Source organism: Prinia subflava, chromosome 21 (genome assembly GCF_021018805.1).
Source record: "Prinia subflava isolate CZ2003 ecotype Zambia chromosome 21, Cam_Psub_1.2, whole genome shotgun sequence".
NCBI classification, from domain to species: Eukaryota; Metazoa; Chordata; class Aves; order Passeriformes; family Cisticolidae; genus Prinia; species Prinia subflava.
Window position 1 is genome coordinate 7,435,509 of NC_086267.1, and position 24,495 is coordinate 7,460,003.

The 24,495-nt window shown below is 44.1% G+C and overlaps 1 protein-coding gene across 6 annotated transcripts in view; it reads left to right on the forward strand.

Moving 5' to 3' along the window:
• Positions 1-24,495, forward strand: part of KIF1B (kinesin family member 1B) — a 77,082-nt gene that overhangs the window by 37,872 nt on the left and 14,715 nt on the right. For 2 of the 6 annotated variants that reach the window (XM_063417100.1, XM_063417101.1), the window contains 15 exons: positions 8,120-8,216; positions 8,974-9,122; positions 9,350-9,528; positions 10,520-10,657; positions 11,323-11,571; positions 16,420-16,538; positions 18,144-18,229; positions 18,388-18,517; positions 18,855-19,014; positions 19,615-19,705; positions 20,226-20,344; positions 20,842-20,897; positions 23,397-23,505; positions 24,097-24,163; positions 24,294-24,378. In XM_063417100.1, the coding sequence (XP_063273170.1) occupies positions 8,120-8,216; positions 8,974-9,122; positions 9,350-9,528; positions 10,520-10,657; positions 11,323-11,571; positions 16,420-16,538; positions 18,144-18,229; positions 18,388-18,517; positions 18,855-19,014; positions 19,615-19,705; positions 20,226-20,344; positions 20,842-20,897; positions 23,397-23,505; positions 24,097-24,163; positions 24,294-24,378 (1,834 nt within the window). Of the gene's footprint in view, positions 1-554; positions 2,124-8,119; positions 8,217-8,973; positions 9,123-9,349; positions 9,529-10,519; positions 10,658-11,322; positions 11,572-16,419; positions 16,539-18,143; positions 18,230-18,387; positions 18,518-18,854; positions 19,015-19,614; positions 19,706-20,225; positions 20,345-20,841; positions 20,898-23,396; positions 23,506-24,096; positions 24,164-24,293; positions 24,379-24,495 lie in introns of those variants that run through there. The other 4 variants (XM_063417102.1, XM_063417103.1, XM_063417104.1 and 1 more) reach the window with 2 other exon arrangements.

The window sequence follows — 24,495 nt, forward strand, 5'->3', positions numbered from 1 at the left end:
AAACTTGAGCATCCCTGCAACACGTGCAACGTTACTAACCAGTGTTAACCTGACTTACTCTGGCTGCTCATGGCATCTTCTGTGATGGCTGCTGTGCTCACCTTCCTGGGGAGGATTTGCTGAAAGAAGCAACAGCAGTCACCAAGGCAAATGTGTGTGGCGGGGATTTGCATGTCTTCGTAGCATGTGTGAAGTGCAGATTACACTTGGTTTTAAGATTTAAAACCAGGAACTTGGTTTTAGTTGATCTGTTTAAAGATTTTGGAAGGGTTTGGGAGGGAGGAGTTCAGATTATAGCTCTTTTGAGATGACAAGACTTAAATGTAACGTTAATCTTTATTTAGTGAAGAGCTCCAATTTTTACAGTCCGTGACTCTTGAAGATACATTTTAATGCCCTAACATTCAGTCTTCAGGAACCTCCTTATCACTTGTCCTATTTTGATTTTTGATTTAGTTTTCTTTGCCTGCTACTTCTTGTTTAGCTTTTCCATTTTCTTACAATTTTAATTTTGGTTATTTTGGGGCCACTTCTTGATTTTTGTTTTTCCAAAGGATGCAGACTCTGATAGTGGGGATGATTCGGACAAGAGATCGTGTGAGGAGAGTTGGAGACTGATCACTTCCCTGAGAGAGAAGCTGCCCCCCAGCAAGCTCCAAACCATTGTAAAAAAGTGTGGCCTCCCCAGCAGTGGGAAGAAACGAGAACCTATTAAAATGTACCAGATACCCCAACGGCGACGCCTTAGTAAAGACTCCAAATGGGTCACCATCTCAGACCTAAAGATTCAGGCTGTGAAGGAGATATGCTATGAGGTAGCACTCAATGACTTCAGGCACAGTAGGCAGGAGATTGAGGCTCTGGCCATTGTTAAAATGAAAGAGCTTTGTGCCATGTATGGGAAAAAAGACCCGAATGAGCGCGAATCGTGGCGAGCTGTCGCTCGGGATGTCTGGGATACAGTGGGAGTTGGAGATGAAAAAATTGAAGATGTAATGGCCAATGGTAAAGGAATAACTGATGTGGATGACCTAAAGGTGCACATAGACAAATTGGAAGATATTTTACAAGAGGTGAAGAAGCAGAACAACATGAAGGATGAAGAGATCAAAGTTCTCAGAAATAAAATGCTGAAAATGGAGAAGGTTTTACCCCTGATAGGGTCTCCAGACAAAGCTCAGTCAGCTGTAGCTAATGCTAAGTCTCCGAACTCTGCCAGTGCAGCAGATGTGGATAAGAAGCCCACGGATGAGGCAAAGAGAAGCGACAATGATGATCTTGCTAAGGAGGAGCGTGTGTCTCAGTTAATGGCAGGTGACCCGGCTTTCAGACGTGGGCGTTTACGCTGGATGAGGCAAGAACAGATTCGGTTTAAAAATCTGCAGCAGCAGGAAATAGCAAAGCAGCTTCGTCGACAGAACATGCCTCACCGCTTTATTCCACCTGAAAATCGCAAACCCCGGTTTCCTTTCAAAAGCAATCCCAAACACAGGAACTCGTGGAGCCCAGGAACCCACATCATTATCACCGAGGATGAAGTTATCGAGGTTAGAATTCCGAAAGAAGACGATAAGAGCAAAGATGAAGGCAAAGAGAAAGAAAGCAAAGCTGCTTCTAAAGATCCGCAGCAGCTCTGGAATCTTTACGGCCCGCAGAGGAGTGCGGATAATATCCAGATCAACCGGCAGCAGCTGTGCGCGCCGCCGCAGCCCGGCAGCCAGCAGCAGCAGCAGCAGCAGCAGCAGCAGCAGCCGCGCTGGAGGAGCAACTCCCTCAGCAGCGGCTCGCAGAAGGGGCTGCGGCGCCAGGCCTCGGGCTCCTCCGAGGCGCTGCACTCGCCGGAGCCGCAGGGCTTCCAGCAGAAGCGGCACCTGCACCAGCACCGGCAGCCCTACGGCGGGCACGGCGGCGCCGAGGGCAGCGCCCCGAGGCAGGCGGAGCGGCCCGGCCCCCACGGCCCCTTCGTGACGCCCCCGCGCATGAGGCGCCAGTTCTCAGCGCCCAACCTGAAAGCGGGCAGAGAAACCACAGTATGAGCAGGGCCCGGGCCGGGCACGGGGCGGCCCGCCCGGGCCGCGGGGCAGCCTGCCCGGCGGCAGCGGCCCGGCCCGCCCGGCGGCAGCGGCCCGGCCCGCCCGGCGGCAGCGGCAGCGGCCCGGCCCGCCCGGCGGCAGCGGCAGCGGCCCGGCCCGCCCGGCGGCAGCGGCCCGGCCCGCCCGGCGGGAGCGGCCCGGCCCGCCCGGCGGCAGCGGCAGCGGCCCGGCCCGCCCGGCGGCAGCGGCCCGGCCCGCCCGGCGGCAGCGGCCCGGCCCGCCCGGCGGCAGCGGCCCGGTCTGCCCGGCGGCAGCGGCCGGCCCGGCCTCGCGGGGCTCCGCGCTGCTCTGGCCGGGCAGAGTTCGAGGCCCGCACCAGCACCAGGTACCGCCCTGCGGCCCGGGCACTTTGCATGCGACTTCCCTTGCAGGCTAACAGCATCCATTGGAAGAATAGTCTGAGAAATTGTAAGAACTTTTTTCATAGACTAGAGGACTTGGAGGGAGGGAGGAGGAGGGGAGAACTTCCCACTAGCTAATTTACCAAGTTTTTTGTGTGTGTGTGTGTCTTGAAGTATTTTTCTAATGCTGAAAATATTGTCTGGAACTTACCAAGTGCTGCCTTCCTCCTGTGTTCTATGTAGACAATCAAAAGAGGAATTTAGTTTCTAGCATTGAATGTTTCTTGTGACCTTTTTCTTAGCAATAAGGAAACTGACCATCTGTATATAAATGGATCTGGTTCTTCAGAACAATATTTTCCACTCTTAACTCAATTTTTAATAGTAATAATAATCTATAAACCAAAAGTTGTCAGCTGACAAGATATGTGTCGCTTTTTTATAAAGAAATTAAGAGGAGCTATTGGGTCACACTCCCTGAGTAGATGTCTCTTCTTCTGCTTAAGTTCATAATTATTGGTATGAAATTGCTGTGACAGTTAAACCATCCTGAATGGAATTTTATGTCAGAATATATATATAATGCTGAAGCAATTATTTGGAAATAAGCTTTTTCTAATTCCCATTGTATCTCTAAATATAATAGGTTTTAAGTATTATACTGAGATTGTGGAAAGGAACTAGAATTTTTCAACACTCTGGTGCACTCAAAAAGCTAATTCTTTTATGTTTTCAGCTTTCTCGGGCATGAGTCTGGGAGATGTTCTTGAAATAGTTATTCTTAGGAAGATTTATGAATCACTACTTTGTATTGGCTGAATTCTCCTGTGAGATGGGAGAATTGAACTGTTTCATCTTAATATGATACCTCATGTTAGTGCCTCTGGTCTTGGATTAAACTTGAATTCAAGACTCATTTAATAAAGAAGAAGGTTGCTTTGAGGAGAAAATAAGGTTCATTTTCCTTCTCCCCACGCTCAAAATGCGAGTTAAAATCTTTCATGTCTGTTTTGCTCTGAAGGGGTTTGTACTTGCAGGTGATTCACTGTAGCACAAAGGCTTGCTATTCCTGCTTCAGATTGTTTCAAGCAAATTACTAAAAATCTAATGATTAAGGAATAGGCTTTGAGGTTTTGTCTCAATTGGAGAGTCCCAGCCCTAACGATTCAGGGTTTTTTTCTGAGTTTCCAAAAGTGGAAGACAAAGTTGCTCTTACTTTTGAAAATCTGTGGCCTTAACTGTAGGAAATATTTGAGGACTTATTTTGCTTTTAAATTGAACTTGAATAAAATTTTAAAAACAAAACTGGCCACTCTACCACATTTGGTAAGGCAGGTCCAGTTTGCAGTGTATTTGTGCTGTTTTGCACAAGTATCCTGAATTTACTTGAGGTTGCATATTTTTTTATAAAATAGAAGCCCTGTGGCCATTGTTACTTGTGTGTGGCTCAGCATAGCTGTAGGTGAGTGGCAAGTGCCTTAAGCTTATTTTCCTTTTTGTTTTTTTTGTCCTGTCCTTATCCCCTGCCTCAGCTCAGCATGTGCCATTTACATATCAATTAATCAAGTGTCAGCTGTTAATTCTCAGCATATGTATCACTGATGGGAGAGTGGCCTCTGCTGCAGGAGATACAAAGTCAGTCCTCCAACTCCTGGAAGAACAAAGGGGTCTGATCACTTGGGAGTTTTGCTTTATGGCAAGTTGAATTCTGTGTCCACATCTGGTTTTGTAACTTGCATTTGTGTCACGCTTTGGCCTACTTGAGCAAAGGAAATAAAGCATCGTTTCCAAAAATGTCTTGATTCCTAAAGAAAAGAAGGCTTGTAGATGAGCAATACTTTCTTCAAGCTTGAGTCCAAATTGCAAAATGAGTTTTTGGACTGCTTTGCAGTTGCCTTTATTTTAGAATCCTGTTTTAGTAGTGCATTGCACTGCAGTTTTGTGCATGTCAAGCATAATGAGTTCTTACATATCCTCAGAAAGGCTTGGACTCTGTTAGAAATGCGTGCTTGGGGAGCCCGCTCAATTCCGTGGGCGTTGGTGAGCCAGACAGAGTGAGGCTGCTCGGGACAGGCCCTGGGAGAGACCAAGGGGCTCCCTGCTCCTGCCCCCTGCTCTGAGGATTGTGCTGCCTGTGTGAAATCACCACGTGATTGAGCATGGAGTGATTCTGAGCTCCGTGGAGCTACATGTACTGACAGGAGACTAAAACTCCTGCTACTTGATGCCTTAATGCTAAACACTAAAACGTTTGTGCCAACTTACTTCAGCTTAGAACCCAGAACAGAGCTCTGTAAATGCCGGCGTGGTGCTGGTGAGCAGTAGGTTCCCTTCAGTCTTCCTGCTCCGCTGTTTTAGTGCAGCACTAGAAGAACAACCCTGCCTGTTCTGCTGTATGATTTGGCAAAAGAGAAAAAGGACAGGCAGTGTCAGAGTGGAGTCCAGTCTGCTTCAAGGAAGCAGTTTTTTCCCTGGTTTTTAGGAGCATATTTAAGAATTGGATATGAATTGCAGTGCTTCATCTGATCAGGGAAGCAGTGTGAGAACTGTGGATCTCCTTGCGCTATTCAGAAATACACACAACTCTCACTCCAAATCCTGTGTTAATGGAGTTAATGAACAGTGAGACAGCTGCTTCCATTGATGTCTGTGTGAAAAGGCTTTCAGGGTAGTGGAAATGTGGCATCCATGGTGGAAGTGCTCTTGTACCAAGTTCAGTTGCCTTTGCCAAGTGCCGCTGTGCTTTGACAGCTGGCCTGGATCCACCTGTGCCTTTGGGATGGCATCTCAGGGCTCTGTGGGACTCACGGGGACACCAGAGTTAAATGCACATCACTAATGCTCCTCACTCACATTGGCTCCAACATCCCTCCTCAAGCAATCTGAATTTAGGGATCTGTCAAATTAGAGGATGCTATTTTTATCAGTACATTCAGCATAGTTTCAATATCTCTCTCACTGTGACCTTTATATGTTCAAATTTGTTTTTTATATGTTGAAATTTTTCTTTTTCAATACTTCCCATTGAATCTCTCTGGGAGCTGCCACATGAGAAATCTATGCTGTGTAACTATTTGTACTGTAAAGAAAGCACTGAGCTGCCTTTGAATTAAATGAGATTTTCAGATCTTCTATTGTTTTGGATTGTCTTAAGAGCAAGTATCTGCCTTGTGAAAAACAGAATTGGTTTGTATTGTAACAAGTGCTCTTTCAATAAACTATGAAATACTCTTGTAAGTGTCAGCCTTGTCTCAGTGAAATGGAAATGAAACTTGACTGCAGGCCTGTCCTGCTTTTATTTTTTGTCTTGGGGTTGGGCTTTTTCCAGCAGAGTTAAAAAAGGTTTCTTTAATTGTTCCTAGTCTGATTCTTGTAAGTTCATCCTCCTTGGTGTTTCTGCTGTTACTTGGAAAGCAGCAAAGCCGACTTGTGTCCATCTCAGACAGCTTATTTAAATTCAGTATAAAAGAAAATAAGAGCTTTTTGTAGCACAAGGAGCTATAAATCATTCCCATCTGCAGTGCTGTCCCATTGTACCTCCTGTGTGCTGTTTATCTAAATTCTGGAAGAAAATACAGAGCTGGCTCTTCTCCATTTATTCACTCATTGAAAACAAAAGAAATGGACTTTTCTGTGCCCTTCAGATACAGGGGAGAATCACACAGCAGCACCTTGGCAGACATCACGTCTCAGTTGTGGTGCAGTGTTCTGCTTTAACTGGTCCCTCTGGTCTTAAAAAGCTTTATCAGGTCTGAGTATGGGGTGTGGGGTTGTTGGTAGGTTGGGGTCCTTTTCTTTTTTGTTTCCCCCAACTCCACATTCCCTCTGCAACTTTTCAGTTTCTCCAAAAGAATCTGCAAAGATTCTATTAAAATGTTACTTGAAGAGCTTTCCATTTCTACAGTCTAGCTGCTCAAAATGACATTATCAACTTCAGACTACAGGAAAATAAATTATTTTGCCTTTCCCTGCCAGTGAGAGAAGCTTATTTGTGTCACTTTGCATCTGACCAGTTTTATCTTGGTTTCAAATGTAATAACATTATCTGCATGGAATAGTGCACATGGATCCAAAAAAGTGCCTTTATGTTAAAAAAAAAATCAGGATTATACTGGGCATTTCAGAAGGGTAGATAAGTCTGATGCTTCCATGAGAAGTCTCATGGAGTCTGGAATAGATTTTTGGTGAATCTTTAAGAATTTCAGCATGCATATCAAAAGGATAGGTATTTGTTTTGTTTGCAGTACTTAATGCTGCTGAGCTGAGGTTACTTCCTGTGTAAGTAGCCAGCTTATGGTGAATGGAGCAGAAACAAATGAAGGAGCATTTTAGACAAATAAAACATTCAAGAGGAAATTACAACATTAAAATGCAGCCATCATATGAAGGCCATATGAAGTTCAGTTTTGCTCTCAGGGATATTGAATTTATGGTATTCAAAACTCTGCACTTTCTAAGGGCACAGCTACCATTTGTTAATGTTATTTTCAGAAAATATTACTTGTGAACCTGAAGGAATGTTCTGGAATGTTCTCCCTTCCAGACAGACTCTAAAGCCTTTCTGACTGAAGCTGGTTTAACGTGACACAATCATGTTGTGGTTAAGGGATGCAGCTCTTCAGGTGGGGTGCTTAAGTGGGATGGGAGGAAAATGTAAAACTTCTGTTCTGTGGCTCTTGGACTTAAGAATCTATTATTGCAAACTGGGCATTGGAGAAGAATTTTGGGGTTTGGAACAGTGGAAGAGAGAAGGTTGGAATACAAGATGGGTGGCTTCAAGAATTCTCCTTAAGAACTCAGCCACACTCTTAGTGAATTGTTGTTGTAGCTCTTGTATAAAAATCTCGAGAAACCAGTTTAATTTGTGTAATATATGCCAAAGGTTTATCTTAAAAAAATAGAATATCCTAGTAGGATAGACCTTGAGACCAAGAGCACTGTGACGATCTGTTCTAATTTGTATTTGTTTAATAAAAGGCTCATTAGGTTTTAGTAGCATTTATTTCAAGGCACGATAAGGTCTGAACAGGAAGAAAATGCTCTTGTACCAGAAGCTATAGCTGAAGTGTTCCTCGTGGGGAAGCCACTGCACAGACTTCTCTGCCAGGACAGTTGGTGGTATTTTACCTTCTGATGTATTAAATACACATGAGAGAGTGGTACTTACATGCCATGGGGAAAGTCTAATTGAAAACCAAGCATTTCCTCCACTAATATCTGAAATGAATTTCTTTTGTATAAAAAGGCAAATTCATGGTGCTGTTAGTCCTTCTGTTTGAGAAAATGAAGGCGAATAATCCTCCCCTTTCAAATTTGTTTTTTGCAGTTTTCTCTATTTCTGCCTCTTTCTACCTCTCTGAAAGCAGCGGGAAGCTTCCAAATAAAACTCTCTTCTTCCTGCCTTTAGCAAAAACCCCACCAAAAAAACATCCTAAACCTTTCCTTCTTCTAGACACTGTGAACATGGAAATGTGGTGATTTTAGAAACCAGCTCTCCTATCTTGGTTGTGTTGTTCTCTGTGTTGTCTGTCCAAGGGGAGATTGCACTAAGGCAGTGCTGGTGTGAGCTGGGAGCTCCTGGCAGTGTCTGTGGATGTGATCTGAGTCTCGCTCTGGGCTGTCGGTGTCCCTCAGCTTCCCTGGCTCTTGTCTGTCCTCCTACACAGTTCTCCTCTCTCCCCACAGGACTATGAGAGTAAACTGCAGGCCCTGCAGAAGCAGGTAGAGACACGGTCCTTGGCAGCTGAGACAACAGAGGAGGAGGAGGAGGAGGAGGAGGAAGGTGAGTTTGAAGCTGAAAATAATTGGGATATAGCCAAGTCTGAAGGAACAGCTGCTGTATCATCTCTTGTAATAGAAAACTTGCTTTGGAAAGCTGCAAAACACTGTAAGTTCTTGATCTGTAATCCTCTCAGCATCAAGAGGCCAAATACCCATTTGTAGAATACATTCCACATGAAGAGTAGACATACATCTTCAAATACAACTGATCCACAGAGTTAGATTAGTTCTACCCCAAGCTTTGATTTGGTGATCTTGAAGGAATCTCTCTCTTCCTGGCATTAACAGAGCTCAGATGTCTTAGAACAAAATAACACTGTTGCCTTTGTTTCCTTGTTTTGATTTTGAAGTTTTTCTTTCCTCCTTGCTAGGAATTCTTAGAATGCTGTGGCATGTCTGTATAACTCCATTTCTGGACAGTAGATAATTTATTATTGCCATTATACTTACTCTTATTCCACTCGTTCAGCATTTGACTTTAATAGTTGCCAAATAACTTAAAATAATAGGAGCAGAAAAACATTTTTTTCTCTGTTCTGGATCTCATTTACATGATCATTAATTTTCACTGCTAATGCTGAGGAAGTTTGAATCCAGTTTTTCCAGGAGAGATAATGAAAACATAGGGTTTTGTTTTCTGTTCTTCAAGAAAATGTCCTGAGAACTTGGCACAGTTGGCAGGAGTAAAGGATACTGCATGTGATGGTTTTGAGAAGAAGCCACATTGTTTTATTTCTGTGTTTCTTTGCTCTTCCCAGTGCCCTGGACACGCCACGAATATGAACTGGCCCAGTGGGCTTTCAGGAAGTGGAAATTCCACCAGTTCACTTCACTGAGGGACCAGCTCTGGGGAAATGCAGTATATCTGAAGGAAGCAAATGCAATCAGTGTAGAGTTAAAGAAAAAGGTGCAGAGCCACTTTTTGAATTTTCTGACCCATCGGTTTTGGTTTTATTGTCCTGCTGCAAATGCCCTGAGTTACCTGTAGTCTTTAACACTGTATGTCTCTTGCTTATCAGTTTGGGCTGTAAAAGGGTTCAGAATATTTGAGTCTTTGAGTCTTTGGGCCTCTGCCTGAGCGAACGCCCGTGCCAGGGTGTGGTTTGTGAGGACCAAGGGCGGCCTCTCTTGCAGGTGCAGTTCCAGTTCGTGCTGCTCACGGACACGCTGTACTCGCCGCTGCCGCCGGAGCTGCTGCCCGCAGAGCCCGAGAAGGGCCGCGAGCGCCGCCCCTTCCCCCGCACCGTGGTGGCCGTGGAGGTGCAGGACCTGAAGAACGGAGCCACCCATTACTGGTCCTTGGAAAAACTCAAGTATGTGAATGGTATTAGAGAACTAAATCCCCTGTGTGCAAGGAACTTCACTCAAAAGTTTCTTCCCGTGCTGTTCCTTGCCTATGTCTGTTTTTTCTCAGTGTCCTCCCAAACTTTCTAGACTTTCTAGTGTGGGATGTTCTAAATACAGTTTTCCAGATGGTTTGAACAAGTGCATTTTCTCCAGCTTTTCACCTTACCTCCACATCTAATTTTTGTAATTTGAGGTTAGACTATATCTTTTGAATGTAATAAGACTCATCATAGCTCATCTCTCTGCATGACTTCTTTTTTCAGTCCTTTCACTGTAATAATTTCCTTGCCACCTGCATTATATAACCTGGCAGTATAGGACATAATTTATGATAAAAATCTAAAATAAAGAAGAATCAATTTCTATGGAAGCTACACAAATTCTATCACAAAATCTGACTGCAATCTGAATTTTTTTCATTACATGTAAATGACTTTTTTTCCCCATTCTCTAAATACTGGCTGAAGGACTTTTTTCCTACTATAAGAACTTAAAGGATCTTGTAATGTGACACACTTGTTTTCTTCAATAAAATAAATGAATAATTAGAGTCTGTAATGGATTCGGTTCACTTTTGAATCATAATGCCAACATTCCTGGAGTGGAATGCAAAGAATTGTCAAAATTACTCAGCAACGTAGTCTGATGTAAAAAAGGAAGCAAAAAATATGACAGAATTACATGTGAAAGAGAAGTATTTAGAAGTGAATTGAAATCCAAGATTTATGTAAGCTTCTGCAGTGACCTTGCCTTGTGCTTAGAGGGATGAGCCGACAGACTTTTTCCCACAATCTCTAACATTTTGGGGAATTAGCGAAGCACTAAACTTCGGGTGCAGCCTCCTCTGCTCTTAGGTGTAATTTGGTACAGTTGACGCCAGTGAGGTGAACGCCTCCCTTTGAGTTCTGTGCCTCTTTTGCTCGCTGTCTCCTGAGCTCTTCCCTGCTGTGTCCGCAGGCAGAGGCTGGAGCTGATGCGGGAGATGTACGACCGGGCGGGGGAGGTGGCCTCCGGCAGCCAGGAGGAGCCCGAGGGCTCCATGACGGGCAGCGACCCCTTCTACGACCGCTTCCACTGGTTCAAGCTCGTGGGCAGGTACGGACAGCCCTCCCCTGCTGCTCTGCCAGCTCTGCCTGAGTGCAGCACGTCGAGTACACCCTGTGGCCTCTGTGCCAGTGGCAATTGTCTTTCAGGGATTTCGAGTAGACTTGCAGTGCAGTTAAGAGGAGAAAATGCTCTTTAGAATGTTGCCAGTTCAGGTGTCACGCAGTACAGTCTGCTTTCAGTGAACCTTTAGTAAGTTATAAATCTATTTTAAAATAATACAACTGGCTAAGTTCTATCTAAAGTCACTGGAGCAGAGCTGTGAGAATACGAAGAACACCGAAGAAGTTGTCCAGAGTCTCTCGTATGTGTGGTTCAAATAGTTAGGTCATACCTTAGGGATTCTTCAGTACTTCCTGCTGTCGGCAGCGCTTTTACAATATTTTTATTTGCAGAACTGCTGTGTTGGAAATAAGAGATGTAGCTCTGTTAAATGGATGTCCTCTAAAGATCTGTATGCTCGGCCATGTTTCTATTTCTTTTTCATTTGCTTCCTGCTCTGTTCAAGGACACTTCTCCCTGGCTCTGTTGGCCCCCTGCCTCACACTGGTGTCAGCGCAGGTGTTTGCTGAGGGGTGTGTGCTGGTGGCAGCACAGGGCTGTGGCGGGGCTGTGAGTGCTGACCCTGTTAATCGGTGTCGTTCGCTGATGTGCAGCTCCCCCATATTCCACGGCTGCGTCAACGAGCGCCTGGCCGATCGCACGCCCTCCCCCACTTTCTCCACGGCCGACTCCGACATCACTGAACTGGCAGATGAGCAGCAGGATGAGATGGAGGACTTTGATGATGAGGCCTTTGTGGATGACACTGGCTCCGACGTTGGGACTGAGGAGGGATCAGACCTCTTCAATGATGGGCGCGACCCGTTTTACGACAGATCCCCTTGGTTCATTTTAGTGGGAAGGTTGGTGAGGTTACTCTGAGAATGGCCAAAAGGGACCAGCTCTTGCTGCAGACTGCAATGGCTTTGCCTTGTGCTACATAGATGGTCAGTCAAACCATGTCCATAATTTGGCACTGCCAGGGAATGAGTGTAGTTCAGCACTGAGTTTTAAATTCCTGTGTCTGGGGCCGTGAGGACCTAAGTAGTAATTGAGAAAATAACCCTTAGATGCGACAGTGTGAGTAAATCTATCTCTAGATAACTGTCGCAGCTTGGAATGAGTGGGGGTTTGTGTACAGTATTTAAACATTTCTAGAATTCCCTATTTAGCTGTTGCAGGGTCACTAAGATAGAATTGTAGTGTGTTAACTTCTTCCATGGAGGAGAATCTGACTATGGTGGGAAGTCTTTCAGTCCAAACCCAGAAATCCATTTGTTTTTTGAAAACAGGTTTAACATCCTATGCATATGAAAAGATGGCATGAAGAGAAAGAGGAATGGTCCTTTGTGGGTGAGGAAAAGAGTGTTCTCTGAGATGATTTGGCTTCTCAGATTATGCTTGACTCTCTGTGGCCAGTGTTACACAGGGAAACGTCATCAACATTGAAATTCACTGGCTGTGTTTGTCAGCACTCTCCCCAAGCACTGTGCTTGAATTCTTGAAACAAGTTTGCTTGATTTATTTTAGAATATTACCAAGTTTTCCAGAAAAGAATTGGGGCATTATCATACCTCAGTCTGTGGTGTAGAGTCTTAAGGACAGCAACTTACATTAAAGAAATGTAGTTCTTTGCACTGATTCTTCAGTGATAGTCTTGCTAACACGTTTCTCACTACAAGAAACAAACATTTTTATCTAGTGGCTTGGCTCCTCTCTCTGCTGCTTTCCCCTCCCCCAGTGGTGCTTTTGTGCTTCCTTGCTTATCCTGCAAGCCAACATCCTCATTAAGGTGCTTGCCACAGGCATGGTACAAAAAAAAAGGCACCATGGCCAGCAGAAGGGAGAAACAAAGGAAAAGGGACCAGAGCTTGGCTTTATCCTTCTTTGTAAGTGTAAGCAGAGAAGACTTCAGGGTCAGGATAGTGGGATCTTTATACAGTTTCCTCAGATGCAGGAGACTTTTTTGCATAATTTATGGAAAGGAGAGATTGAGTTTGCTGGTCTCTATCCAGCTTTGAGTTCAGTGTAGTGTGTTTGTCTAACCTCAGGCTTTGTCTGTAGTGAAACTCGGAACTTCCTTGATGCAGTTTTTGAAACAGAAATTACTGAAGTTGCAAGAAATTGCATTAGTCCTCTGTGACCTCTGAATCCGTGCCCTTACGTGCAATGCCTCGTGCCATGTTTCCCAAACTCTGCTTGTCTGGTTCGGGTGGGGAGGCAGTTTGGGAAATGCCATCTGTGCTGCTTTGGGCTGGCTGTCAGCTCCTTTGAGCCCAGGGCTGCTCCGTGTGCCCCTGGAGCCTGGGAAAGAGCTGAGCTGTTCGTGCTCACACACAAACGCCTCAGGAAGCAGAGCACAGGCTGAGCAAACAGTGTGTAATGAAAACACTTGTGCTTCCTGGCAGTCACACAGCCTGCTTCCCACTCCCTGTTTTGTGGAGCTCTGAGCTCTGTCTCTGGACGGACACTGAAGCTGCAGCACTCTGGGCACCGGCCTGAGTGGTGTGAGCTGCGTGTGCAGAGCTCTGAATGTGTTGAGGAATGAAACTTGGTTCCTATTGCGAGGCTGGAGAGCTGAGTGACTTCTCCGCTGTTGGTTTCTATTGTTTCCATTCCTGTTGCTCTGTTGTGCCCATTCTGCCAGCAGAGGCTGTTAGACTGCCCAGCACCTCTGAACAGGAACTATTTTGAGTCCTCTGTGTCTTCCAGTGTGACAATTCTGCTTTTGAGCAGTACCTGACAGGTACCAGGAGTGTGTCCATCTACACTGGTATTGTCTTGAGCACAGGGTAGCCTTCAGTTTGTAACAAAACCAGAAGTGCTTGTCACTTCCAGCTGTGTACTGCTTGATATGTTATAGAATGTGAAGAACAAATAAAACAATGTTAGTACTTTTGGGGGATTGTCTGCAATAACAAGTGCAGGTCCTGAAGGGGAGGAAGTGGAGAAATGGATCATGTAGTTATTGAGCTCCCTGGCCATCACAGTTATTTTCTTTTCTCTCTCTGTGCTATGACTGTCTTTTATTTATAACTCTTAAAGAAAAGAAAAAAGAGCTGGTCCCTTTAGCCATCTCTTCTGGCATGCTGGGTTTCTTCAAGGCTGATTCTGTTTAATGGTGTGACATATCAAGCATTTGCTTTGTTTTTAAGGGAGGTGGGAGAGGACTATGGGATATTTTATTTAAATCCTAATGTGTTTATTTTAAAAGATCTCCCATCATTCTGTTAGTTTTGTTTTGGTTTTTTAAAAGATTGTGTTTGTTAAATTTAATTTCTAGTTTTGTTGTGAGTATGCCATTTTACCTCACCAATCTTTCTGCTAATCCAGCTCCCCTCTTTCAGTCTGCTGGGCTAAGTGCAGGGGGACACTCAGGGGCTCTCTGGGGAGTCCTCAGAGATGTGGGAGGAGGAGGAGGAGGAGGAGGAGGAGGAGGAGGAGGACCTTAAGGGTTCATCCACTCCTAACCTGGCACTGTCTCATGATGAGGCAGCTGGAGTAGCCCTGGCAGCAGTGGTGCTGCAGAACACAGCTCTGTTTTGCTGCAGCACATGTGCAGTTGCTCTCCACTCTACAGAAGAGATGCAGCATTTTCATCAGCAAACAGGAAGCTTAAAACTTCTTTGCATTATGTGCTTTTCTTTCTCTAAGTTAAAATTATTCCAGTGAACAAAGTGACTGGATGGAAGCAAATTGAGGAAGAAGAGAAATAAATTTTTTTCCTTGGGATGGTCTCACGTGGTAGTGGTTAATCCAGCTGAATGCTTTGTCAAATGTTGAGCAGCACATTCAGAACTTTTGGCCTGCAAATAAATCTGTTTTTATTTTTCATGCAGGTGATGCTTTCACTTTCCATGAGTTTGGCTTTGAAGGGAGAAGGCTTCTGCAGTGCCTGACTCTTTTAGTTAGTGAGACTCCTGCTGTGCACATCAGTGCAAGGCTCTTAGGGTTCTGTTCTGTTGGGAAGTGTCTGTTCTCCCTGGCTTGAAATGTGCTTTTCAAACTGGATGCGTTTTTCGTGTTGAGTGCAGAACCTTTTGGAACTCCATCCCTGATCCAGGCCAAGTGAACCTTTCCAGTTTCAGGGACTGTTTCCCTGTGTGGTTGGGTGCTGGTTTCTCAGATGAGCATCACCTGAGATCCCAAAGCTAAAAATGAAAATGTTAGAGGGAAAAGAAATTTAACTTCTCATTTTGTTACTTGAAATTCAGTCTCTTGTCCCTTCCCCTGCTTTATCAGTGTTCACCTCACTTTGAAGCAGACTGAAAAGGAATTCAATCCTCATCTTAGTGAAGTGTTATGTTGCAGTTGGTTTTTTTGTTGTTGTTGTATGGTTTTCTTCATTTTTTGTTTTGCTACTTTTATAGCCGTATTAATCATCCTCTTCTCTATTGCATTGTGTCACCACTTTTATTTTAGTAGCATTATTTTTGTGTCCTCGGTTCGTGACTGACACCTGTTTGACTTCCTTGTCATTTCAAAAGAATTCATTCATCCTTGGAAGGGGCTTGTGAGCCCAAGGAGCAACACTTCCCTTTTGTCATGCAAGACTTTCCCTAGGAATGTTAAACAACAACAGCTGTAAATTACAGGAATTAATTATACATAATACTAAAGACTGATAAAAAGAACTGTAAAGAGGAAATTAGTTAAACAAACTGCTGTTGTTTAGTATAATTTAATGTGTATAAATTTATTAAATTGCATAATTAGTCACCTTAATTATGGTAAGACTGGTAAAACTATTGGTTAAAGTTCTGTGCACCTCAGTACTCTTCTAAACTCTGAAGTAGCTCACTTAATAAATAAAACCTTCCATATTTCCCCCTTGTTGAGAGCTATTCTTTAGCTAACTTGTTGAGCTTCTCAACATTTAATGTTTTGCTCAAGCTAATCCCACTGAAGTGTGATACTTTAAAAACTACTGCAATTCATTGCAGAAACATGAAATAACTTAATATCTTTAGTCTGACTTTTAATTAAAATCTATTCAATTCAATTGGTTCCCTTACTGCTCCAAAACGGACCCTGCTTGTGTGTAACTGAAAAGTTGGTGTATGGCAGGATTGTCCCCCATGGGGCCTAAATGCTGCTTTCCTTTTGGAAACTCTAATTTCCAAGTGGTTGCTCTAGAGCAGTGCTGCCATGTCTTATTTGTTGTTTTGCTTTTTCAAAGAAATAAATAAAATGCTCCTAAAGAGATTTACCTCTGAAGGCTGTCAGTCTTCTACTATTTACTGTACATTCAGTGAATCTTCCCAGAAACCTAAGTGATGACTTATGGTTTATTGTGGGTTTCTGATTATTCTGCACAGTGTTATCAAAGGAGTATAGAAGAGAGAAAACATTCAGTCAATCTGTTTTTAAAAGCGTGGTTTTACATGTTCAGTAAGAAATTGAGGCTGTGTGAGCATAGCAGATCAATTCCTTTTTATTTTATCCCTTCCACCTACCTCATTCTTTATAATCAGTAATTTCCTGATAGGTTCTGTCATCTTGCTAACAGCTCCATCCACAGCTGCAGTGCCTGTGCAGTTCCCCTCCATCCTCCTCCTGTGTCTGACACCCCTGGGAGCCCCGGCGGGGCCCTGGAGCCTGCGCGGGCTCTGGGAGGGGCAGGGTCTGAGGCTGTCCCGGGAGCCCAGCAGAGCTGCAGGGGGTTGGCAGCCCTGTTGCTAATGCTGGCTGTGCTTCTCTCCTGTCCCCAGAGCGTTCGTGTACCTGAGCAACCTGCTGTACCCAGTGCCCCTGATCCACCGCGTGGCCGTGGTCAGCGAGAAGGGCGACGTGCGCGGCTTCCTGCGCGTGGCCGTGCAGGCCATAGCAGGTGAGGCACGGACACCGGGCTGGCAACCCACACCCTCCTCCTGGGACCCAGCATGGGTGACCTTCGTGTGCCAAAGAACACTTGCTCTCTGTTGCTGTTGAAAGGATTTCATTCATTGTTTCACCGTGTGGGCTGAGCATGAATAAGTCCTGAAAAATGCTACTGATCAAAAAAATTTTAAATTATGATGATGTTGACCACTGAAGTTCATACCTGGCAACTCATGCAACACTATTTTTTAGGACAGTGAAAGAATGAACTACTGTCAGTAACTCTTAAAATTAAAAGTAAAGCAAGCCTTTTTCTTTCTGGCACCCAGTATAAACAGTGGAGAAGGGTACCTGGTTTGATAGTTTTGGTGATCTGCGTTGAAGTTAAATGTACCAAATTTTAGCTGTGCTCAAGCTATGCCTTTCAGTAATGCTCAGAAATGTGCTCCTCTGGGGTCTGGAGAGGGCATGTGAAGAAGTTCCTGAACTGAGGGTTTTCAGCACGGTGTGAACAGAAAGCAGCAGCAGTTTCCCCCTTCATTGCCTCACTCAAAATGTGGAGACTTAGAAGCTGCTTTAACACAGTGTTTAATCACCAGGAATTCTTTTCAGAAGAGAGGAATAGACATATGGGGCGGTGAGGGCCCCAGCCAGTGCTGAGCTGCCATTGTGTGTGTGCCAGAGTTAACTGCAGGTCACTGCTGATGTCTCAGTGTGGGGAGGGCCCTGCCCCAGCCGTGCTGGTGGGAGCACAGATCCTGCCCGTGATGTGCCCGTCCCAGCAGTGGCCAGATGCCAGCAGTTCTTGCTTGTTTAGGTAGGGTAACCCTGGAAGCTTCACTCTCCATGGGAACATATAATGAAACTCAGACTCTGAAGATGGATAAGATTCACACTGGCAGGGTTAAAACAAGTGAATTAAAATCTGGTTTAATGTGTACAAAAGTCTAGTTTGGTTCCAAATAAATATTTATCCGTTCAAATGAACCGAGTACACCATGGCTAATAGAAACTGAACTGGGGACATCTCTTGAAAAAGGACCATGGCATTATTTGATCCCTAAGCAAAGTTTGGAGCACATTCTGAATCTTGGGATTTCTCCTGTGAGTATGATTTACTGGGAAAAAACCCTGGCATTTAACCAGGCCCTGTTGTTGTTGCTCTCTGTGAGGAGGAGGAGGTGGAATGAGCAGATTGTATGAACAGATCAAGCATTCAGACTTCCAGCATGTCCTGGTGCAGCTTTGCGAGCGTTACTGCTGAGTTCATGGCTACAGGATTTTAGATGTTAGTTTACCTCAGGATAATAATCAGAAGTGAATAAATAATGAAAATTAGTACTAAAGTTGGTTTGCATTCAAAGTTCTCTAAAGTTAAGTATTTTCAGAATGAAACTTCAGAGCTTGTCTTGTTTTCCCACACCTGGGTTCCCGAGGGGTGGGTTTCTGGCATGATCTTTTCCAGCACTTACTCTAACTTGTAACTGGATGAATTTTGTGCTTTCCATTTTGGTTTCCATTATAATGAAAATTTCCATTTGGATAACTCCGCAGGGTCTCCTTTCTCTTCCCCATCATTTATTTATCTATCTCCTTTTTCCCCTGTTTTTTTTAGCTGATGAAGAAGCCCCAGATTATGGATCTGGTATTCGACAGTCTGGGACAGCTAAAATTTCATTTGACAATGAGTACTTTGATAAGGTAAGAATTCTTAAAATTGAGTTAGGTATCTTTGAGTGTAGTTCTTTATTTAGAAGCTTGTGCTTCTAAATAAAGAACATGTATTGCAGGGAAAGAAGTGGATGGCAAACCCAGAAAGTGCAGGAGTCTGTTACAAGCCACCATATTTAATTTTTCAGAGTGATTTTTCTTCAGTTGCAATGACTCGATCTGGACTGTCGCTGGAGGAGTTAAGAATTGTGGAAGGGCAAGGACAGAATTCAGAGGTTACCACTCCTCCAGAGGAGATCAGCAGAATGAATGAGCTGGGTAAGCAAGAAATATGTGGTAGTTCTGGAGAACTTCTGGGAAATTCGTGACACTTTCAGTCAGCCATAGGAAGGAGTTCTGAGTGTCCTTCCAGAACATCATGGTTAGGGAGAGGTGTTACCAGTGGGTTGAACATGAGAGATCCTGGACTTAAGTCATTTGAGGAATAGTGCAGAGGAACTTCCCAGATATTTGGATCTTTTGGTTATCAGCAAATTATTTGGCTTTAAAAGGGAAAAAAAAATGATGGGACTGAACTGTATCCTGAAGAACTATTTCAACAAAATAAAGGAGAAAAAAATTTATTTCATGTGGGATGGTTTTTTTTCTCCCTAAGACTTGAAGTCGGCCACTTTGGACGGAAAGATGACGATGGAAGGATTCACTGAGGAAGTTGGTGACCACCTGAAGCTGGGCAGTGTGTTCACCTTCCGTGTGACAGTGCTCCAGGCCAGTGGCATCCTGCCTGAATATGCAGATATTTTCTGCCAGTTCAAGTAAGAATTTGTCCTTACTTGCATTAGGCAATTAATGGTTTGATAGAGAGAGCAAGGAACAGTGGGCAGTGGAACTCAGAGCTTTTCAGATGGGTGGAGGTGTTGTACAAAATCACCTTGTCACTTCCTGGAGTTGCTGGTCCCCACTTTGTCTTAAGCAAGTGTTAAGGAATAAAGTTTTGCAGAAAGGAATTAGGAATCAAAGTGGGCTCATTACTCAGTTACTAGTTAATTAATACCTTAAGGTTTTATGCTTTTAGTGTGAAAAATTCAGTACTAGATTGTACATACACCCATTTGAATGAAAGCTTGCATGACCCTGGAGGAAATCAGTACTTCTCAAGTGAAAGTGCTCTTAGGCTTGGGTTCTGAAGGAAGAGAGTAAAAAGGAAGAATAAAGACATAAAGCGAGTACAGGAATTGTGGTCCCACAGGACTATGGTTTTCCCAGCTGTAGGCCATCACTCAGCAGCTTCTAAAGTTCCAGCAGAATACATTTCTTTTAGGGTTTTAGGATTTCCTTTCAGGGTTGGATTCAGAGCACAGCAGTGTTCATTAGACTGTTCTGTGGTGGCTGATTTTTGGTTGTTTTTTTTCAAGCTTTTTACATCGACATGATGAAGCTTTCTCAACAGAACCTCTCAAAAACAATGGTCGAGGGACTCCCCTTGGGTTTTACCATGTTCAGAATGTAAGTAAAGCTTTCCATGAGCAGTAACTTCCTCTGTCAGCACTTGCAGTTGTGTGTGTCCTTCAAGGCAAGCAGAATTATTAACAATAGACAGTACTGGGAGAGATCAGGTGAACAATGTAATCCCATCACAAAATGAAACACAGAATGTAGCAAATTTAACTCTTCTTTCAGCTCTACTTCCTGCCATTGAATTCTGTGGTTCTTTTCCTGGATGAAAACAGTCTAGAATTCAGGAAATAAAATGTATGTGTGAATAGCAGTGCTCATGATCTCAGATGAACTGGATATATCTATTTTTATGGACTGTGTAATGCTTTGCTTACATGCAGCCTTCTGTTCTCCTGTTGATACTGAGGCTTTAATTTTCTCCTTTATTGGAGAGTAGAATTGATGCCTAAACCAAAAGGGAATGCAGTTGCTTTTACTGTGAATGATAATAAGTGATAGGAAAAATACAGACTCCTAAAAGAGATTTCATTTTTTGAATGCTCATTTTCTTTCCTCGCTTTTGAAATAGATTGCTGTGGAAGTGACAGAATCGTTTGTGGAGTACATCAAAACAAAGCCTATTGTCTTTGAAGTCTTTGGGCATTATCAGCAGCATCCTCTCCACCTGCAAGGACAGGATCTCAACAGGTATTGGTCACTAGCCTGGCAAAAGGCACTTGGGGATCCTGCTCAGGTTATGCAGCTTTTCCTGCTCCTGAAACTGCACCAGAATTCCTGATGGAGGTGGAAGTGCTGGCTCTGTTCACCCAGAGTAGTGACTGATGGAATTGTTCTGCCCTCTCAAACATGGAAAGCTCTTCTGCCAGTCCACCTTACAAACACCCTGGTGATTGGGGCACTGCACTGGGAATACTGGGAGCTTCAGCAGTGGTCTGTGAGCTCTGGGAAACCTCAGCAGTGCTTGGATTGGTTAAGTTAGACTAGAAAAAGAGCATAGCTTGGTCTGAGAAGTCTGCTGAGCCCCCTTGTTTTCCTGATGGGACATTTACCTGTCTTCATAGAATTGTGAGGATATTTTTAGAGACAGTAATAGGTGTGTGTATACAAAGATGCATGTGTGTGCATTTGTGTGTGTTTCTTTCGTTTAACTGCCTCTGTATTGACAACTCTTCATTTCTCTGTAGCCCTCCACAGCCTTCTCGAAGATTCTTTCCTCCCCCTATGCCATTGTCAAAGCCAGGTGAGAACAGCTCTCTAATTCTGTACATCACAGGTCTGCTACTGCAAATGGGGGTTGTAGTGTATTCCTGAGGTACCCAGGACATGGAAAAATGAAAATGGAGTGAGTGGTACAAGGGGCATTGAATGTCTTTGCTGGCTCTCTGCCTTTATTATGTGTTCTATTTTTATTTCTTCTCAACCTCCTCTGCAGCAAGTGCTGCCTGGTTCATTAGGGGGTAGAATTCCATTCCTGAGATGTTGACCATATTCCATGAGATGTGGCTGAGGCTCTTCCCATGCTTACTGAGCACTTACTGACTGGAAATTCGCTTATTCATTAATTGCTTCATCTTTTTGCTCTCTCACATTCTCATTTAGTGAGTCAGTCTTGGAAATGATCCTTGGTTTTCGTTGCTAAATTGGAATAATGCATGCTGAACTCTTTGTGATTTTTTTCCCATTTCACCTTTAATTTCCTCCTTCTCCCTCTCTCTCTCACCTGCATATTTCTACCATCCTTTTTTGTGTGTGTTCCATTCCCTCTGCAGACCATGAAAGGAAAATTGAGTTGATTAGGTACCTTATGTCTGGCTATGTAAACGTGCATGTGCTGAACACGCTGTCCGAGCATGCCAACGTGCTGGCCTCCTCTGCTGTGGCTGCTTTCCAGGATGGAGCTGACCAGCTGCCACCTTTTCTCTTTCTGCCTGTTCCCAGTTGTCAGAGTGAGCGGGCTCCTAAACGAGATGGTTAGTAGCCAAACTTGGTCTGTGATAGATGTAGAAGTAGTTCCAGAATGTGCTTCGAAGCTCCTTTTCCCTTCATCATGTAGTGGTACTAGGGGTAGAAGCTGACACGGTTGTGCTCAAGGAAGGATGATGCTGTGCTTAAATTTAGGGCTCTTTTAGAGAGAACCACAGGGACAGAGTGCAGACTCTGCAGACTCCAGTGTGTTGGGAGTCACAGATTTTTGTGAGTCACTGCATCTGTTTGCTGAAACTTCCAGGACCTCTTATTTTTCCTGTGTTCTGCATAGAGCTTTGTGACACTGGGATGAGAGATGCATATGAAAACACAGGCAGGTATAGAGGAAACATTCTGCTGTTTTCTGTATAGGTTTCCTTTTCACTCATCTTCCTTTTCTGCCACTAACAGTGCTGTTCCTCACTTCCATTTGTATTCTGTTTTGTTTAACTCAAAACAAAGTCATGCTGGTTAGTAATTGTACAAGAGCAAGTCTGTGAGAACATCTAGAACCAGGCTTTCATGTTTAGCTTAATGTGTCTTTTTGTTGTTTTTCTCTCCTGATGCTTTTGAGTCGCTCTGCTCAGCAGTAAACTTGAGTGACTTTTGTGTTTGGTGTTCCTCTGGCTGTAGTGAGTTCATGTGCAGCTGCATGAGATGACTGGGTGTAAGGGTTACTACCCTGAGTAATTTATGGGAAGGTGAATGAGTCTCAAGCTTGCTACCTCAGGGTGGAGCTGTGCTGTGAGTAACCAATTCCTGTAAAATCCATCCCTCTGAGGCAGCTGCTGTTTTACCCAGAAAAGAAACAGAGCTCAAAAGAGAGCACCTAGGCACACCTGTAAGGACCTGTTTTAACTGAGGACTGTTATGTCCTTCCAGTGCATGGGAAATTGAGTCATGGTAGAAGATGAAGGATACAGAGGAGAAAAAATGGAAAATCGGAGTTACAAAAATCCCAGAGTGTACAGGAACTAAGCTTTTAAAATGTTCCCATTTACAAAAATGTAATGAGTGAACAGATAAGAGAAGGCATGTTATGGTAACTACAAGGTATGATGTGTGAAGGAGTATCAGGTTATTTCTAGAATTTAAGCTGTCTCATTAATTTTTTTTAACATGGTTTATTCCTACATTTCATTCCTACATGGAAGGAATTAGAGGGGATCTGGCTGGTAATACTCACTAATGCCAAGAGATAAGGAGCCCAGAAAATACTTTGGCAGGATTAAGGCTCTGGAATAAGTCTTGTTCTGCCCTTTTTACGTATACAATATCTTAACCAAGTGGTGCAGGAGTCTGGCAGTTTGTAACAAGAAGAAATGAAGACTGAAGTTTTAAGTTCTATTTTTTCCTCTTGTGTGAAGAAGGTGAAATGTACTTTATGGGTGAGTAATGCTGCAGATGAACAGACCTCAGCAATTCTAAATCACAAACTGTTAAGCCATAAAGCAACTGATGCACATTTGAGGAAACTTCTCTGTGGATCTAGAGGGACTGTGTATTTTTCCATGCTCTTTGGATGCACTTTTGTTCCATAAAATTTTATCTGTTCTAGTAACCTAGATTTTAAAAACAACACTTAGAGAAATAATGATTGATGTAAGCAACATCATTTTCATGGTAAAAGCTGTGGTCTGCCTGTGTGCATAGAATATGTAGGACCTTTGAAATGGCATGATCCTGTGAGCCCTGAGTAAGCTTTGCTTGTTCAGTCTTTCTAAACCACTCTTTTTTTCTTCTTTCTTTCTTTCTTTCTTTTCTTTCTTTTAAGTGCCAGCTACAAAGCTGAATACTATGAGCAAGCCCAGCTTGGGCCAGAGTGTGAGCAAATACGACCTCCTTGTGTGGTTTGAGATCAGTGAACTGGAGCCAACAGGAGAGTAAGTCCTTTATTAATATTGTGTGTTTCAAGAAGAGTGGTTTGTGAGATTCGTGGGGTTTTTCCCTTTGTTCTGTTCAGATCAGGTTGATGTTTAGCAGTCACCATGAGGGGGTCTGGCTGCTTTGTAGTGATGAGTGTCCAGTCTGTTGGCAGTAGTTGTCCCCATTGCAAAGGACCAGAGTGATAGAGTGGCTTTCTTTCACTCTTGGAGGAGGCTTTCCACGGTGCAATTCCAGGTGCAGGTGCTGGGGAAGCTTCCCTTGTGTAGGCCATGAGTTTGGATGCTGTGGGACACTGGAGACTTCACCCTCCAGTCACACAGAGACTCTGTTTAGGGTTCATCTCTGCCACAAAGAAGGGTTTCCCCTGACAGGTCTTCGGGGGTTACACTGAGAATGAGTCCCACAGTTTTCCATTAGTACTGAAGTACAGGGGATGATGACACTTCCACATTTCACTGATCCTGTAATGCCAGGAGGAGCCTGTTTGGAGAGGAGGTAGGGAGACACTGATGTCTCCAGCTGCTGCAGGAGAGGAGGCTGCTGTGCTGGCCCATCTTTCCTGCCTGCTCATTCCCTGTCTCACACAGGTACATCCCTGCTATCGTGGATCACACCGGGGGCCTGCCCTGCCAGGGGACCTTCCTGCTGCACCAGGTACTGCTGGAGGCTGTGGAGCACAAGTGCCCTCTCTGCAGGGAGGGAGGGGTTTGCTGCTGCCCGGGGTTTGCTCCTCCTTTCCTGTGTGTGAACTCCTCAGCAGTGTTTTGTTTCTGAACCCTGCCAGGGAATCCAGCGGAGAATCACAGTCACCATTATCCACGAGAAGGGCAGCGAGCTGCACTGGAAGGATGTGCGAGAGCTGGTGGTTGGTGAGTAAATGGTTTTACATCTTGCTCTGTAAGAAAAACTCCTGCTGGTAATTTCTGTTTGTATCAAATTCTGTCATTTTTATGAGCACTGCCTGTAAGAGAAGGATTTTGAAAAAG